The following is a 17,322-nucleotide window of genomic DNA, read 5'->3' as shown; positions in this document are numbered from 1 at the left end:
CAGAAAGTCACAGTGATCCCAGCTCAGTCCACACTTTTATTTCCCCCAAAAGTGCTTTTTTGAAAGGCCCCTTTCCTTCACTATAGCTAGCACCAAGACCAGGATGAAATATGGCAGGGAAGAGGGGTACAGTGTTATTTCCCTCGGCTATGCTTTGGGAGGGAAGCATACTTTTGTCACCAGGCCTTAGTCTGGGGCTTGGTGTCTTCAGAGACTTCCTGTCCCTGCTGCTGCAGCTGCCACATGTCAGCATACACCCCGCCTCGGGACAACAGAGCCTCGTGCCTGGGCCAAGGAGAAAAACATAAGTCCCAACCAACTATCAGTTTTACCCCAAGAGTCCTCGCCACTAGTCTATGAGATGACAGGGAACTGGCGAGGGAGATCCTTCCAGAAAGCCCTGGGATTCCACAACCTTTTCCTGGGGCCCTCAATTCAGAGGCCCTTCCCTATTCATCCTACTGTGTCCCTTACCGTCCTCTCTCCACAATGCAGCCATCCTTGACGACGAGGATCTGGTCAGCACTAACCACAGTGGAGAGCCTGAGAGGTCAGAGATCAGTCACCTACCACACCACCAGTGTGGGCCCCGCTGCCCGCTGCCCGTCCCGTACCTGTGTGCCACCATGATGGTGGTGCGGTTGGTGCAGACTTTGGCCAGAGAAGCCTGGATGGCCCTCTCATTAGATGTATCCAGCGCAGATGTTGCCTACAGAGAGGGACTGGGTAAAACTGCCCCGGCCACCCAAGTCCCCAGTGGGAGGAGGATGTGAGCTGCTGGCCAAAGCCTCAGGAATCAAAAAGAACCTGTTTTGCGCTTGAAAACTGCAAGGTGTTTCTGTGAAACATGGATTTGTGCTAGCTCTCCTAGATGGAGACAGTGCCCAGCAAGAATGGCTGGGGCACGGGTCGGGGAGGAAGGAGGGGAGAAGGCACTCAGGGCCCTCACCTCGTCCAGCAGAATGATGTCTGGAGCCTTGAGAATGGTGCGAGCGATGGCGACACGCTGCTTCTCCCCACCGCTTAGCTTCAGTCCCCGCTCACCCACCTGCGTATCGTACCCTGTGGAAATTGCCCACTTCCCTCAAGTCACAGTAATAAACTTGTTTTCTGTGACCAGATGGGCAAGGAAGAGGTGGAACCGAGGTCAGAGGGAGTAACGGGACTGAACTGGGCAGGAGGGGGACTCTGCAGGGGAGGCTCACCTTCAGGGAAAGCCATAATGGTGTCGTGGATGCCTGCAGCCTGAGCCGCAGCCTTCACCTCATCGTTCCCAGCCGTGATGCGGCCGTAGCGGATATTGTTGGCAATGGTGTCATTGAAGAGGACAGTGTCCTGGGGCACGACTCCAATGTGAGACCGGAGAGAGACCTGGGTCACCTGGGGCCAAAAGACCATATGCTGTGGCCTCTGAGACCCACCCAGGCCTGGAAGGTAGGATGGGATGGTGGGAAGCATATGGGATGAGAGGCCCTGCGTGAGAATCCTGCCTCCACCTTCCTAAACCCTAGCTGTGCAGGCAAATCACTTAACCTCTCTGAGTCTGTTTCCCCATCGATAAAGAGAAAATACACTTTCTCTCCCTGCTTCCCTGGGTTGCTGCAGATCTTTGTGCCTCATACAGCACCATACCACTCATTCTCATGACTACTTTTCTTATGTAGGTCGTCTACTGCTAGAAAGGCTGAGGTCTCCTGGCCCAACTTTCTGCAGGGGTGACAGCTCCTCCACCACTCCCTGGATGCCCAGCACCTGCCATTCGTTCACACACAGGCCTCTAAATTACAGGCTTCTCCCAAGTATCCTTACCTGTGAAATGTTCTGCCCATCTATTCGGATGCAGCCAGAGCTGATGTCATAGAAGCGAAAGAGCAGGCGCAAAATTGTGCTCTTCCCTGCTCCTGATGGGCCCACCTGTTGCATAAGAAACAAAAGGAAAACATTCTAAGGCCCATTGGCTTTTAAATCTTTCTCTCCAAGAGGCCACAATGTCCATGGAAGCTGCTACAGTCACTCCAGTAACCTGGCATGACAGGGCTAACTCCACAGCCTTGGTCCCAAGCTACCACGGGCACTAGAATAAGGGAAGCTCAAGGAGTCTGGGCCAACTGGCTGGGTCTCCTCTTACCAGGGCCAGTGTCTGTCCAGGCATCACGGTGAAGGACACATCCTGCAGGGTCTCCCGCCTGCAAAGAAGGATGGGCATGCTCAGCAGGCCTGCTGCACTGCCAGGGGCCCCCTCCGACACTAGAGCCACTACTGGGCCCTGCCCCTCTCTTGTTCAGGCTCTCTTTCCAGGTAGTGGTGGGCTGAGAAGCAGGAAGGAGGGGCAGGAAGGCAGTGTGTAAATTGACACCGGAAAAGGGGGCTGGGGGACAGTGAAAGGGGAGGGGCTCACCCATTGGTATAGCTGAAGTGCACATTCTCAAACTCAATCTGGCCCCTCTGAAAGTGAAGGGGCCCTGCTCCAGGAAGGTCCTTCACCTGGGAGAGTGCCACCAATGTGTGCCATTACAGGCCTGGTATTCTCCAGACACAAAGAACGCCACGCAGGCTCCCGCTCCCCACAAACCCGGCTCCTGTCTCCTCACTCACTTCTGTCTCCTCTTTTAGCAGGTCAAACATGTTCTCCATGTCAATGAAGTTGGTCTGGATCATCCTGCAAGAAGAATGCTGGCTGGAGCTCCTCTGAGGAGCTGGAGAAATAACAGTGCACCCTGAACAGGTGAGGGCCAGGGTCAGGTTACCTGTAGTAGGTGCCAAACCAGTTGAGAGGCATGTACAGCTGGATGATATAAGTGCCAAACAGCACAAAGTCCCCAACCTGTGGACATCAAGGGAAGAGGAGTCACAGGAGGCCTGCGGGCTCTCACCCTGCCCAGTGGCTATCACCCTCCCTGCTTCCCACCCAGGAACCTGGTGGCCTAAACAAAGACCCCGGTCGCCTCATCCCCAGGCCCAGCACAATTCCCTCACCTGTAGCTTCTGCTCACTGACAAAATATGCACAAAGCAGGGAGCCAGAGAGGAGCCCAAGTCCAATCACCAGGTTCTGGGTCTGATTTAGCAAAACCAGTGAAGCACTTGACTTCCACTCCAAACCCTGGGGCCATGACATGAGAGGAAGGAATATCACATACATGCTGACAGTCACCAAATCCCAACCTGGCCCTGGGCACCTTCAACCTCACAGCCCAAATTTTACTCCTCTCTGTCCTGGCAATTCCACAAGGCCAGGCTGTTGCTCTCAGTAGGCCTCAAACTAGCATCCTCACCTGATATTTGATGATGGCCTCGCGATAGCGTTCCACTTCATAACTCTCCGCATTGTAATACTTCACCTGATGAATTCAAACCACCGCTGTTCCACACGGCCACAGCTTTCAGCTCAACTCCCCATCCCTCCTCCCTAATTGTAAACAGCACACCTCGCACCCCCCAGCTGCTTATCAGCCCCAGTGGTCCCAGGCACACTCTTCCACATCTCCGAGCCTCACAACACTGCCACCAAGGCCTCTGTTACCGTCTCAAAGTTTAGCAAAGAGTCCACAGCCCGTGCCCGGGTAGCATTCTCCTGTGTGTTCATAGCACGTCGAAACTTCGTTCTCCACTCAGTGACCACAATGGTCAGGGCTAGAGAGTGACAGGAGGAGGGAGAGGGAGAAGAAGAGAGCAAGACATCACTCCCAGCAGCGGAGACCACGTGCATGCCTGCTGGTGGTCACATGCGCGCTAACCCTGTGCTACAGCCCAGGGATCCAGATTCCAAAGCAGAGGGAGTCTTAAGCTCCCTGAGGGAAGGGGCTGTGTCCAAGACCTCACTGCAGGCTGCATAAAGCCTGTGTGAAAACGGTTGTGGTGAACAAATGAACGCAAGCTGCATGCTGTTACAAAAATGAGGTTCGTCCTTGACTCGCATCCACAGTGGGCACCTAATGTGACCAGGATGCCCTTCCCCAGCCCTCCCTCCACCCAGGGTGAGCTGAGCTTCCCTCAGCAGAGGACGCTCACCCGTCATATTGGAGAGCAGCAGGAGGCTATGCGGGTCCACTGATCTACAGTCTCCCAAAGCTGGGTCACCTGAGTGGGGGCAGGGCTCACGCCCAAGGGAGTCCGTGGCTAGTTCAGGGAGGTGGTTTCACCAAGCAGCACTCACCGAGGTAAAGACTCATGCACAGGAACACAATGAGGCCAAACCAGGCATTGAAGAACATGCTGAAGTAGATGATGCCAATGATGACGTCGGCCAGCGTGGGGACGATGTTGAACACCAGGTAGCTAGGAGGTAAAGTCAAGCAACGAAGAAAGGTTTAAGGGCTCGGAGCCAGCAACTCTCCCTAGGGGGTTTCAGCGTAGTGTTTTGTTTTCAACAGCAACAGACTGGAATCAAGCTAAATGCCCCTTAAGAGGTAAATGGTGAAATAAACCATAGGATGCCCAAATTATAGAATGCTCTGGATCAATTATAATGAATGAGGAAGATCTTCATGTGTGGGTTAGAATACATCTCCCTAACATTTTGATAATAAGGCCATTCTGAGAATGACATCTACGTCATGACACCATTCATTTTAGGAAAAACCTCCACGATACCACATTAGTTCTGTGAGTCTGCATGTATATATGTAAAAAAATGCAAAAAAAAGCAGAACTCAACATACTGAATGGAGTGAGAACCTCTGGAGAAGTGAGCGGAATTCAAAAGAGATTTGCTCTGTCTTCTTTATTTGAATTATTACGAGAGCACGTGTACATTAATTTTACGATTAAAAAAAAAAGAGGACAGAGGAGCAGCTCCTCAAGCTGGGTCTGTTCTCCTGACAGCCCCTCCACCCCTGCGTCTCCAGACCCGCCCTCCCACACTTCCTTTCCATTGGCTTGGCACCTGAGCAGCCCCGTGACACTGGATGTGCCCCGGTCCACGATCCGCAGCACCTCCCCCGTGCGGCGCCCCAGGTGCCAGCGCAGCGAGAGCTCGTGCAGGTGGGAGAAGAGGCGCAGCTCCACCTGCCGCGAGGTGAACTGCTGCACCCGGATCCATAGGAACGTGCGCAGGTTGCTCACGAAGCCTGGGGGAAGCCAGGGGAGGCCTTGGTAGGGCTGAGAAGCCTAAGGACGTCATCCCAGCAGCAACATGTGAAAGGTCTGAGAGCACCAAGGGGCCTGGGGGAAGGACGCCTGTGGGAGAAGGGAGAGGGGCCAGTACCAACCGAGGTGAGAGCAGAGTCCCTCATACCTGTACTGCCGGTGCCACCCCCCTGGAGGAACTTGAGGAAGACATAGGTGATGACAGTCCAGACCAAGGAGCTCCAAGGTGCCTTCTGGGTCAGCAAGTTCACTATGGAGAAAACGAGTCCGAGCCTACTTATGGACCCTAGAACCCTCTTCAGGAGAAACCGCCCCAGGAATCAGCCACAGCCTCTTTCTGACCACCCAGCTCCCAACTCTGTCCCACTTCCCTAGGCTAGTCCCCTGCACCAACCAGGCCAATGAAAGACCAGAGTGCTGAGCTGACAACCCTTCTCCCCCTCACCTATGTCCCTGTAGAAGATGGGGACCAACACGTTCAGTCCCCGGTCCAGCCCCATGAGCCCCAGGCAGATGAGCACAACTAACTGCAGAGCTGGACTCCCTCGAGGCCACAGGTAGCCACTCAGTAGGCGGAGTTTTCTGCCAAGGTCTTGCCAGGTAGACCGTGGTGGCCCCTCTGTTGACTGAACCTAGGATGGTGAAACGCATAAGGGAGGGAAGCTCAGAAATCAAAATGAAGCGCACTAGCCAGAAAGCCTCTAGGGAAAATGTATGGGATTACAGCTCCCAGGTAACGGTAACGGACCAACAAGCGATCCCTGATGGGGTAAAGCTAACAGGGCACAAACTGAGATTTAGGAAAGAAATGGGTTTTTATGGTGGGAAGAAATGATGACAGAGAATGGAATTAAGATAGATCCGAAGTTTCAGAAACTGAGGTGTACCTGGTTCCTGTCTACATCTTGATCCTCTTCATTGACCCGCAAGGTGTATGACTGGGGACGAAGTCCAGGGGCCCAGAGCCCCAGGACAAAAAGCCCTCCAGAGACCACATACCGCAGCACCCACAGGCTAAACTGAACCTAGAATTAAACATATGTGGGGAGACTATCAACGAGGGCCAGAATCCCATTGTTACTACTTATAACACATCTGGGGACTGGGGTAGGGCACACACCCAGGTCCTCCTCAGGGGCCCAGCATCTAATAGGCTTTTAAAAAAATCCACAGTGACTCAGCACAGCCACTCCCCACCAGCTGGCTATCAGCTCCCAGCAGCGCTGGCCCCTCCTTTCTGCCCTTTTTTAGAGGCATTCGAAAGCATGGAGCCAGTGTGACCAGACATGCCATCTTTCTTCCCAGCACCCGCTACCCATGCTTCCCCTCCCCCCACGAGGTCACTCACCTGCTGGCTCAAGTTCGCCCTTGCCCACCACCATTGTGGGCTGTTCCAAGACACTAGGGCCAAGTTCTCGGCTGCAAAAGCCACAGTCCAGAGGAGCAGGAGACCCGGGCTGTGCGTGAACTTGATCCAGACACCCATTGCTAGCTTCTGCCGTGCCTGGCTCCGTTCCACCACGAGCAGCCCCAGGCCACAGGCGCTGGCCACAGTCCCCAATAAAGACGCCAGCAATAGGTAGCCTGGCAGTGGGGCACCCTGGGCAGCGCCCACCCGGCCAACCAGACCGGCTAGGGGCAGCGCCACCTGAAGTGTGGCCAGAAGCAGCTGCAGCACGTAAGGAGCTACGCGAGGGCCGGCCGCCCAAGACACCGCGTCAGCGCCACCTGGCCCCTCCGGACGTTTGCAGGGAAGAACCGGCACCAAGGCCAGAGCCCCCAGGCCCATCAGCGTCGAGGGTACAAGCGTGAAGAAGAAGCAGGGGCTGAGGCCACCCTTCGCCCAGACCGGACCCGCGGGTCCTTCGGCCTCACAGTAGTTGCCCACAGTCACCATGGCAATGCGTGGCCGCCGGCCGAGGCTGAGGGGACTGAGCGACAGGAGAACTGGACCGGCCGCTCGGGGCGGGGCGCGGAATCCCGGGTATCTCGGGTCATGGAGCCTCGGGGCGCTAAGCCGCGGGGGTCGCGCGGCAGGGACGAACGTGGACCCGCCCACACCACCCCCTCGCTTCGCGCACGCGCCGCCGCCACGCACTCACGCCGGGCACGTACGCCGTCTCTGCCGTCCGCCCCTAGCTCGCGGCCGGGGACCCTCTGGCCAAGTCGGGGCCCACAGGAATGTTCAGCCTCTGCCTCCAGCCGCTCTCTTCCGCAGCAGCCCCGCCCACCAGGGCCGCTCCCAGCTCCTACCCAGGGCCCCATTGGCCGAGTGTCTCCGAAGGGGCGGGGGAATGGTGCACGCTAGGGAAGGCAAAATAGAACAGCGGAGTCGGCATGGTCACGTGCTCAGGGCGGGAAATCTGACCGCACGTCCTGCCGGAGTCCTTGACCTCCACGGAACCAGGGATCGGAAGCTGCCCTCTGCTCGCCCAGTAGGTCGGTATATCCAAGCGATCGCATTGGCCAGCTTTCCCACATGGCCGACCCGGTCCCCAGCCACCTGGGTGGTTCACACACACCCCACACCCCGCTTGCCCCCAGAACCTTGGCCACTCGAGACAACAAGCCGCGACCTGGTCAAAATCCCTTCTTTATTAAGGGTTGTCAAGCTGTACACGGTCCCCACCCCACTCCGCTGTAAGTTCGGGAAGCGTAGTTCACCGCTCACCCGCAGCGGACCGCAGCTGGGTGAGGGGTGGGGCGAAGGGAAGGAGCTGGGTCCCAGCATGCAATGCGGCAGCCCAAGGCGAAGACGTCCTGTCGCCCCTCCATCCCCCTCAAGGGACAGTGGGATGCAGGCCAGAGCTCTCTTGCTGATAGGCAGCCAGTCGAGGGCACACTTCCAGCCCTGTCCATCCCATGTGCAGGTGGTGGGGCGGGGTACAATAAGCAGCAATAGGGGCCAGGAAGGCCTCAGTCTCCCGGGGGACCCATCTTAAAAGTTGGAGAGGGCAGCAAAGAGTTTCCATCCTGCTCCTGCAATTTAGAAACTTCCTTCTTAGTGTCAAAAAGATAGCATGAGGGGAGCTAGGAGCTAAAGCCTCCACACCAAGACAAAGCAAAAGCTGAACAGAAGGGGAACAAGCGAACGGAACAGGAGCAAGTGGCACACATGCCAGTGATGTGCAGGAAGCAGGGGAGAGGTGAGCAGGCTGCAGCACTGGGAGAGAACTGGGGGTGAGGTAAGGGCCACAGCCTGAGCTGCTCATCTGTTCAGGGTGCGGGGAGGGCGGCTGCAGAGGTTGAGGGTCCAGGCCCACCTCCCCACTCCACAGTTGGCACAGGTTCTCCCTGCTTGGCAGCTTCTGTGGTGGGCAGTCCTCTGGAGACTTGCAGGGTTGGGTGCAAAGGTGGCAGTACTGGGGCTGGGCTGGGGACCAGTTTCTAGCACCACACTCTGAGCCAAGGGGTGTCCTGGGGATGAGGCTAGAGTCCTGTGTGCCCTGGTTCCTAGGCCCCCAATCTCTCTCCTGGGGCTGTGGCGAGCCCAGCATTGGCACCTTCCTTGGCCAGGCACAGACACACAAACACCACACGCGTGGAGCCAGGCAACACTCAGAGGAGCCCTCCATGGCAGGCGGATGGGATGGCAGGGCAACCGTGGCCTCCATCCTGGGGCATAGGGACCCTCCTCAGCCTCGTCTATACCTGTGGAGAGAAAAGGGTTGGTAATGGAGATAGTCTTCAGCTATCTGCTTACACAACAGAAGCCTGGAGATAAAGGAAACGGAAAACTTGATTCTTGAGGAGGTAAGCAAAGGAAAAATCAAGTCCTGGATTTCACAGCAGGTGAGGGAAGAAAAGGAAGTGTACTTTGGTGGGGAAGTTGCAGTATCTCTGCCTGAGAGGCCCACCTCCCTTCACATGAGAAGTTTTGACCTCAGCCTGCAAGTTACTGCTTCTGGCATTTGTTTTGGGGTCTTGAAGCCCTTACCTTGTGCACCTGAGGGGGAAGCTCATCCTCTGAGCCCTCTTCGGGCACGGGCTCTGGGTGCCTTGATGCTGACTGCCCATCTTCAGCCCATCCTCCAAGGGGCAGCCGAGAGAAGTGAGAGGGAGCCCGGGGCACTGTTCCAGGATCTAAAGATACAAGTAAATACTCTTAGAATGAACTCAAACAGGAACGAGGAGAAGGGTGCTGGGGCTTTTGGGGGTAGGGGGAAGTGCGGGGGAGGGATTAGTCTCCTTGGGTCTGGTCCCTCTGACTTCTTTCGTCCCCTAGAGGCCCCAGAAGGACCACCCTTCCCTGAAGACTCTGTGTCCTTCCCAGTGGATACCTGTGATGCCTCCGTAGCGCCTCTGGAAGCCCCCATGCAGGGCAGTGGTCTCAGGAGCTCCAGGCCGGGATGCAGCACAGGGATAGCTGGCGGAGCGGGGGATAGGCTGGGGGCCCCGGGCACCCTCTCCCCCCTCTTCGGGGGCACTCTCCCCACTCTCATCACTCTCCCGGCGGTGCCACACATGCCGCTCAGGTTCAGCCTGGGCCTGCTGCTTGTGGAGCTGAGAAGTGGGGGATTCATTAGTTGGGGACAAAAGAATATCTGTCTGAAATAGCTACCCTCCACCATGGTATCGGCCAGTTCCCATTTATACTGCCTCGCCTAGAATCACTGACCCAGAGTATCTGATGTGTTAATAATGTGTAACATACACATGATATCTTACAGGTTAAATTCTCAGCAGATCCCTGGAACAAGCCTGTGCATAAATTGTAATAGCTCTCATTTTCCCCAGTCATTCGATTCTGGAACAAATTGGTTGTGAATCTAAGTGCCAGGAACTCTTTTAGGTGCTAGGGATACAGCAGTGAACAAAATAGACAAAAATTCCAACTCCTGTGGGGCTTATATACTTGGGGGAAGTGGGGAAGGATAGATAATAAACAAATAAATAAGGGAAAAATACAATGTCCCATGGTGCTAAATGCTATGGAGAGAAAAACAGAACAGGAAGGTTCAGGAGGGTAGGCAAGGGAGGCTTTTACTCAGGGTGGCCAGAGGTGGTCTCATGGGGAAAGAAGGAGCATACTTGAATGAGAAGGAGGGAGCCCTGTGGATATCTCAGGGAAGTAGGTTCTTGGCAGGGGAAACCACAAGTGCGGAAAAGGCCTGGGTAAAAGTAAGCTAGGCTAAAAAGGATAGGAAGAGGATGTATGTGGGAATGGAGATTGCAGAGCAGGTAAATGGCAGAGAAGAGATTTGAACCCAGGTCTTGCTTCACATCTAAAACCCTCTGTTTTCAGCCGCCACCTTGGTTCTACGACCCTGCCCCTTCCAGCCCACTCACCTGGTGCATGTAGAGGGCATGCAGGCTCATCTCAGTGGACGCATATTCCGACAGCACCAGGCTCTGCAGCTGTCCTTCCCACACACTGCTCCCGGAGCTGGCTGTCCTGGCATCCACCCTGCCCCCCAGCACAGACAGCAGTCATCAACATTTCTGAGACCCACACAAATTGCTGGGGGCTACTGCCATGCCCTCCTCTCATGGCCCACCTCTACTCACCCAGAGCCTGTCATGGTGCTGGGAGCCCGGCCTGTGGGAGCCTGACCAGGCTGCAGAGGGGAGAAGGAGCGCAGGGCAGAGGCGACCTCAGCCCTGTGCCTGGAGCCCTGCAAGTCTCTGGGCAGTGGGGGGCCCCGGCAGGATGAGCCGGCTACCACATTTGCAATAAGGCTCAGTGGCTATGAAAGAAAAGAGTGGGTAGAATTCTCAGGGCATAGGGAGGCCTCTGAGTCCCCCAGTATTCTGCACATTAGGACCCAGTGGCACAGACTGGACAGAAGGAAACTGACCCGGTAGGCCCTTCCGCCCCATGCGCATGTCCCACGTCCCAGCTCCTGGAGTCCACTCTTCCTGTCATCTCCCAGTCCCTAGGAACGCACCTCAGACTCAGATTGTAAGGATTGGATGGACGTAAAGAGGGCATTTTCCGGGAGCAGACCCCCTTGGGCAAGGCCTGCAGCTGCTCCGTCCCGCTGAACTTGCTCCTTGAGGAAACCGAGGAAGGCCGTGCTCTCACGTGGTGGCTGCCAGCCAGGGTTGGTGATGGCAAAGTGCATGAGTGACAACTCTGTCTTCCCATCCTCGGCTTGCTGGTACACTGAGGCCTCCGTCTGCCCACCGGACAGCCACTGTACAAGGGAGGCTGCAGTGAGCAGGACTGTCCCCTTACAGGAACCCTTTTTGTACCTTTCCTGCTAGTGGGGAGGCCTTGCCCCTGGAGGGCAGAGACCACAATGCACTGCTGTATCTTGTCCAGGGGCCCTGGTGCCCACCCCACGAGTAGCCACATGCCAGGCTAGCTGCTTGGTTTGTGCCTTTCAGGGAGCTTGGCCAAGGGTGCAAGTTTAAGGTTATAATCGAGCCCAGGCTCCTGTTTACAAAGCAGTGTGTGCCCTGGTACAGGGTTGCCCCAAGGCAGGGCTGCCTTTTTGTGATTTGTTGGCTCAGAAGGGTGCCTTTTTGCAGTTTGCCCAAAGACACTGTATATGCCAGCATCACCTCTGGCCAACTGCCCCCCTCCCTCCTTTCCTGATACCTGGGGGTGCCCATGCTGGCGAACATCCATCTGAGCGAAGGAGCAGGTATCTCCAACACCAACGACCTCCACGGTGAAATTGCGGAAGAAGTCTATAATCTCCAGGGCCCGTGGGCGCAGGCAGAAGATGAGGATGAGGGGTGTGACAATGGGGCTCAGTAACTCCTCCAAGATGAACACCTAAAAGGGAAGGGATCAGGGTCACAAGAGAGCAGGAGGGAGCCCAGCCCTCGCCACCAGGCTATCAGCCAGTCTCTAGCAGGCCCTAACTCCAACTCCACTCACTGCCTTGTACTGGAAGAGCTGGGCAAACTCGTCCCGGGTCTGCGAGCGGTGGGCATTACCCTGCCAGTGGTCAGGCATGTAGTGGATGTGAGCGAGGATCACGCGGAGCAGCTGCTCAGGGCAGAACACCATGTGCTGGTCCGGAATAAAGGACCTAGTGGGATCAGGGTCATGGTGAGACATAAGCCCCCGGGAATGCTAGTTGGCTTGCTCCCACCTGCTCCCCTGGCCCACCTGCACACGGTCACGGTGACCCCCAGGAGCGTGACAGTGGTGAGGACATGTTCCACAGCCAACACATCTTCGTCGTAGATGGTGAGGGCAATAAGCACGGCCAGGATGGAGCCAGCAAAGAAGGCGCAGTTCTTGGCCAGCAGTGTCAGCAGAGGTGACAAGAAGCAATTCATGTACTTGGATGCGGGCTTGTAGCCTCGGTTGAGGCGGGACTGTAGCTCGTGTTCCAGCTCGTTGAAGTGGCGGAGGTAGCAGCGGCCGTAGAGCGACCAGCAACGTGCTCCCAGGGCCCCCGGCTCCCGCTTCAGCACCTCGGCGTAACTGAAAAAGGCATAGAGGATCTGCCAGATGAGGATGAGGGGGCACAGCAGGAAGTTGGCGATGCCAATCCACAGGATGCGGTTGCTGAGACGCTGGGCCAGCTCGAGCCGTTGTCCCCCACGTTTGTACTCAGCCTTGAGGCTCCATTCATTGAGAAACAGAGAGCCAGGTCCCCAAAAGAGGATCAGCTCGAAGTTGTACTTGAGGCCCCGAGTGAAGAAGACAACCTCCCCGAGACCGGGCAGGCGGAAGCGCAGAGGCAGGAGGGATTTGTTAACCAGTGCCACCATGTAGTTCTGGAAACGGAGGATGCGGTGGTAGATGTCCAGCTCTGTTAGCTCACGCTTGTGGATGCAGATCTGGTGCTCTTTCTGGGTCTGCACAATCCGGGCCTGTACTTCTTGCCACGTGCAGTATGGAAGCGCAGACTATGGGGTGGGGAAGAGACGAGGGATGGAAGGTGGGGTTGTTGCCTCGGCCCCTTGCCCTGCATGAGCTGTGAGGCTCAGGGGTCCTCTGAGTGGAGCCTTTAACCGGATGCTCCTTGATCTGCAAAGGACGGCTGAGGCTGCCCGATGCCCGGGAATACAACCCCCCCACTTCCCAAGCTGCAGAAGACGTCCTGGCCTGTGGCTGTAACTGCCCAATTTCCCAGTCTCACCATGGGGATGCGCAGAGCATGCAGGTAGAAGGAGTGGATCTCCCAGTAGCAGCAAATGTTATAGATGAACTTGATGAGCCGGTGAACCCAGAAGACACCAGCAATGACAAGGATGGTGATAAGGGAGCCATTTTCCTGAATCCTGGTGAGGAAAAGAAGGGGAGGAGGAGTGGCCCTTGAGGAGCCTTGGCAGACATGCTGCTGTCCTGAAGGATTTGGAGAGGCTGAGCCTGAGCCTGTGTTCTGGGGAATGTTACTGCCTCACACTCCACTCCATTCCCCACCTGCTAGCTGAACAACAGGCGCTGGTGCCCTCTGAACTGCAGCACTTACCTGGCACTACAGACTGGGGCAGGCAAAAAGGCATCTGGCAGAGTAACCTTGACAGGCTCGGTAGGGTGAAGACTGTGGTTCACCATCTTGTTGGCAAATAGGATGTCGTAGTCCACACAGCTGACCAGGAAGGTGGTGAACGCAACCACAAAGAGGAACTGCCTGGGGAGTTGGGAAGAGAGGGCGCAGTCCGAGAGATACCAGTGAAATAACATGGGAAAAAGGAAGAGTCTGGAAGCCCCAGACCAAAATTAGGGAGCAGCCTCTGGGGAAATGGGCTGGAGAATTCCGTGTGGGCTCTCTCTACTGCTTGGCCCCAGGGGACCCAAGCCAGCTCCTATTTTTTGCTCTTAGCTTCAGGCACCACAGAATCAGCCTGCTTTTCCACCTCATAGTAATCTCTGCCGCCACTCGCTGGACTCCTTCAAAGGTCTTAAATTGTGGTCTGTGGTCCCCAGTACCTGATTTCCTTTTGGTAGTTAGAAGCCCTTTGCGGATTTGAACTCTTTTCTTATGGAGGGAAGGTTTCCCAACCCCTTGACATTTGGCAAAGCCATATGGCTCCTTCCTCCTAGCAGGCTCTCTACTCAGCAGCAGGCCTAAGGTGCAACCAAGGCAGAACAGAGACATTTTTCTCAAGTGAGTGGCTGGCATCTCTGATACCTCCTGCCTGAACCATGCCCATTCCACTGGAGCTCTGATGAAATGATCAAGTCTGACTTCTCTTTGTGGAAGAGACAGGACTTGGAAAGCTCTCCTTATAAGCGAGATTAAAAAAGATAAGGCTGTAAAACGGTGTCACACCCAGTCCTTAAACTATAAATGTTTGCAGAGTTTTGAGCCTAGGACTGACTTGCATTGGCGGTTTGGGCCAGGCGTTGAGCTCAAAGAGAGGAAACACTGAAATGTATTCCTTCACCACATCGTCCATCCCTTCTTATACTTACATGAGCTCAAAGATCTCCCCGATGAGCATACAAGTGAAGCCATTCTTCTGGTGTAGATTATAAACGTGTAATTGTTAAGAGAAAGTGGTCTGTATAGACAGCAATTAAGAGCACAGGGACTTCCCTGGTGGTGCAGTGGTTAAGAATCCGCCTGCCAATGCAGGGGACATGAGTTCGATCCCTGGTCCGGGAAGATCCCACATGGACCAAAGCCCCCCGTGCGCCACAGCTACTGAGCCTGCGCTCTAGAACCCGTGAGCCACAACTACTGAAGCCCACGCTCCTAGAGCCCGTGCTCCGCAACAAGAGAAGCCACCACGATGAGAAGTACGTGCACTGCAACAAAGAGTAGCCCCTGGTTGCCACAACTAGAGAAAGCCCGTGCAGAAATGAAGACCCAACACGGCATAAAAAAAATTTTTAAATTTTTAAAAAAGTACAGACTTTGGTGTCACATACCTGAGCTGAAGTCCTGGCTCTATGACTTTCAAGCTGTGTGACTTTGGCCAAGTTACTTAACCTCTCTAAGCTTTTGTCTGTAGTGGTGTGTTGGGAATAATAGCACCTGCCTCATAGGATTATTAGGTCTGAGATAGTGCATATAAAGTATTTAACACAGAACTGACACAGAATAAGTCAAATGACATTAATTATTATGGTTATTAGCATACCATCAAAAAGAATCACACTCAGAGAGGTTCCTTATAAACTAACACTACAAAATGCAAGGCACGTAGCTCTTGATAAATGTGAGGTATCATTGTTTATAATGATCATTATTTCTTTAGCCTCTTTCAGGCTCAAGGTGTCTGAAAAGGATTAGAACCATACCCACACCGACTTCTCATCAGGGGCCTGGCTTAGAGAGAGGCTATAGGTCCCAGAGCTCCAACACAGAGACACAAAGGATATTCGAGAGAAGAAGAGATCAAGGTTTTCGATGTGGTGCCAAGGTGCTGTGGGTACAGGAGCAGAGACGTCAGAGCCCTGAAGAAGTGGAAGCCCCTGCTCCCTCAGTGTTCCTCCACCAATTCTCCCCCCAAGCCCCAGCTCTGGCCGTCATGTCCAGGAACTCACACTTGCTCCCCTCAGGGACATGCACCAACAGGTCCTCCTCCCCAGGGGGTGAATCGCTGTAGGAGGCCTCTAGGCGCTGGTATTCAGTGTCAAACTGCGCCATCACCACCGCCCCCTGTCCACCTTGTCCACCTGTGGGTAATGAGGAAGGAGAGACCCAGGTTCAGACACCTGGTGCTGTTCGTCTTCTCCCCTGCCTACCAGACCAGAAATGAGTGAGAAGGAATCCTGGGCTTGGTCTCCACTACCAATCTTCTTGGATCAAAGGCAGAGAAAGAGCAGTAACCCAAGGAGAGCAGCAAGCTCAGGGCTTGGGAGGCCCTCACTGACCAATGAGGTCAGTCATTCCCAGAGCCTTTATCGAATGTCTACCAAGGCCTTGCTGGCCTGAAGGCAGATTCTGGCCCTGTGGGGGGTCTGCTTCATCTTCTATTCACTGGAGAGAAGGGGTCCTCCCCCTCCCCTCCTAGAGAAACCTTGGTCTCCCAAGAGACTAGCAGTTTGGAAGCACTTTGTAAACAGAGATTTGAGATAAGCACATGGCCCTACCAGCTCCATGGGCAGTGTCTGCTCCACTCCAGCCCTCGATGCCCTGGCTCTGCAGCTGCTGGAGGAGAAGGTGTCAGGCCCCGGAGAGTGGGGAGTGGGAACAGAAATAAACCCAACCCTACCACCCCCCGACACCCCATACTCAGGGGCGGCCAAGCAAGGGGCAGGGAGGCTGCAGTGGGAAAGAGCCACCCTTCCAGCCTAGGGCTATGCGTACTTCCTCTGGTTGTATTATACACGGCCACTCATTCAACTCTAGGGTCCCAAGAAGTGTCTAAATGAACCTGTGGAGACTGAGTCTGTACAGGGCTGGACTGTTTCTCCATTGCCCCACTTCAGCCTCAGAAATTAGATGGACCGTTCAAGGTCCACGAAGCCCCAAACCCAAAAGCCAAGAAGAGAGTCTTTTCTAAAGAGGACCTTTCTGGTCAACTCCTTCCCTTGCTTCCCTAGCCCCAAAGGCCCAGCAGGCAGGCAGAGTTCCTGGATGGGATATACTGATTGGGTCAGTGTAGACCTAGATTCTGGGTGAACTGTGGGTTACCTTGGTCCTGGAGCCAGGCATGATCTAGGTGGCACTCAACCAGTCAGTGCAGACCCCGTGGCTGTGGAGCCCTGCCCAACCAGGCCCCGGTGGGATTCCCTGGGTTAGTGAGAACCCTGGGTCCTAAGCTGACCAAGCCCTCAGGGAACTCACCACTTACTGGGTCAGTGTAGACCCAGGGCCCATAGAGCCCCTGCCAGCCGGGCCTGGGTTCAGGGGTTCCTGCGAACGTTGGAGGAATCAATCCAGTCCGACAGCCGATACCGCAGGTGGGCTGGGTTGCCTCCCTACACCCAGCAGCCACGACCCGAGCCCAGCACGCCCCCAGATCGCCCGGCCCCCGGCCAAAGGCTCGGCTCCCAACAGCGGACAGTCCTGCGCGCGGCCCCGTCGCTCGCGCGCGCCCCCGTCCGCGCGCCCCCGCTATCAAAACATTCCGGCTGCGCGCCCCCGCCCCGCCCACGGCGCCCCTTCCCCCGTTACTCGCCACGAGCTCACTTAGGGCTCCGAGGGCACCCCTGGCCGGGCCCGACCCGGGCCGTGAGATTTCGGTATCCGGTCTCGCGTTTCACCTCAGGGACGGTGACCCGGGTGATTCCAGGGGCTCCGTCGGCTCCACTGGGCTCAGCCCGACCCGGAGCAGTAGGCCCGGCGTCTGCCACTCACTGTCACCCGCAGTTAGCCTGACCAATGAACATGATGGGTGGAGACACGACGGCCAATCTCGGCGTCTGGGGCAG

General features: G+C 55.7%; 2 protein-coding genes across 7 annotated transcripts; both read right to left on the bottom strand.

The window, feature by feature from the left end:
- Positions 1–23: 23 nt before the first annotated feature.
- On the bottom strand, positions 24–7,254 carry ABCB6 (ATP binding cassette subfamily B member 6 (LAN blood group)). The gene is made up of 19 exons (XM_082659025.1): positions 6,436–7,254; positions 5,975–6,112; positions 5,533–5,719; positions 5,236–5,337; positions 4,885–5,068; positions 4,156–4,277; positions 3,523–3,632; positions 3,275–3,340; positions 2,977–3,102; positions 2,748–2,824; positions 2,596–2,659; positions 2,399–2,484; positions 2,129–2,186; positions 1,810–1,914; positions 1,206–1,380; positions 950–1,062; positions 615–709; positions 475–543; positions 24–285 (listed from the first exon to the last, which is right to left on the bottom strand). Exons 1-19 carry the CDS (start codon positions 6,982–6,984, stop codon positions 177–179), a joined length of 2,535 nt encoding a protein of 844 aa, XP_082515151.1. The 5' UTR covers positions 6,985–7,254; the 3' UTR covers positions 24–176.
- A 415-nt stretch (positions 7,255–7,669) lies between these two features.
- On the bottom strand, positions 7,670–17,226 carry ATG9A (autophagy related 9A). Of its 6 annotated transcripts, XM_082658582.1 has the most exons (17): positions 17,081–17,222; positions 16,736–16,804; positions 16,039–16,096; positions 15,490–15,621; positions 15,325–15,368; positions 14,413–14,477; positions 13,466–13,627; positions 13,133–13,274; positions 12,151–12,899; positions 11,917–12,070; positions 11,632–11,811; positions 10,976–11,224; positions 10,596–10,774; positions 10,377–10,494; positions 9,368–9,590; positions 9,025–9,170; positions 7,670–8,738 (listed from the first exon to the last, which is right to left on the bottom strand). In XM_082658582.1, the coding sequence occupies exons 4-17, from the start codon at positions 15,590–15,592 to the stop codon at positions 8,733–8,735; spliced, it is 2,520 nt and encodes an 839-aa protein (XP_082514708.1). In that variant the 5' UTR covers positions 15,593–15,621; positions 16,039–16,096; positions 16,736–16,804; positions 17,081–17,222; the 3' UTR covers positions 7,670–8,732. The 6 variants fall into 6 exon arrangements, with proteins under 6 accessions (XP_082514708.1, XP_082514712.1, XP_082514707.1 ...); XM_082658586.1 differs by lacking the exon at positions 16,736–16,804 and having other exon boundaries at positions 17,155–17,226; XM_082658581.1 differs by lacking the exon at positions 16,736–16,804.
- Between the last annotated feature and the right edge of the window lie 96 nt (positions 17,227–17,322).

The sequence above is a fragment of the Grampus griseus genome, assembly GCF_964374135.1.
Source record: "Grampus griseus genome assembly, chromosome: 7".
NCBI lineage: Eukaryota > Metazoa > Chordata > Mammalia > Artiodactyla > Delphinidae > Grampus > Grampus griseus.
This window is presented reverse-complemented; position numbering and strand designations above follow the sequence as displayed.

Coding starts and splice junctions, on each gene's coding strand:
- ABCB6 (XM_082659025.1), bottom strand. CDS start 6,984: ATGGTGACTGTGGGCAACTACTGTGAGGCCGAAGGACCCGCGGGTCCG. Junction 2,660..2,747: donor TGGTTTGGCACCTACTACAG/GTAACCTGACCC, acceptor TTCTTCTTGCAG/GATGATCCAGACCAACTTCA. Junction 2,485..2,595: donor TGCTAAAAGAGGAGACAGAA/GTGAGTGAGGAG, acceptor GCACTCTCCCAG/GTGAAGGACCTTCCTGGAGC.
- ATG9A (XM_082658586.1), bottom strand. CDS start 15,592: ATGGCGCAGTTTGACACTGAATACCAGCGCCTAGAGGCCTCCTACAGC. Junction 12,071..12,150: donor GTCACCGTGACCGTGTGCAG/GTGGGCCAGGGG, acceptor TGATCCCACTAG/GTCCTTTATTCCGGACCAGC. Junction 11,812..11,916: donor AGCTCTTCCAGTACAAGGCA/GTGAGTGGAGTT, acceptor CTTCCCTTTTAG/GTGTTCATCTTGGAGGAGTT.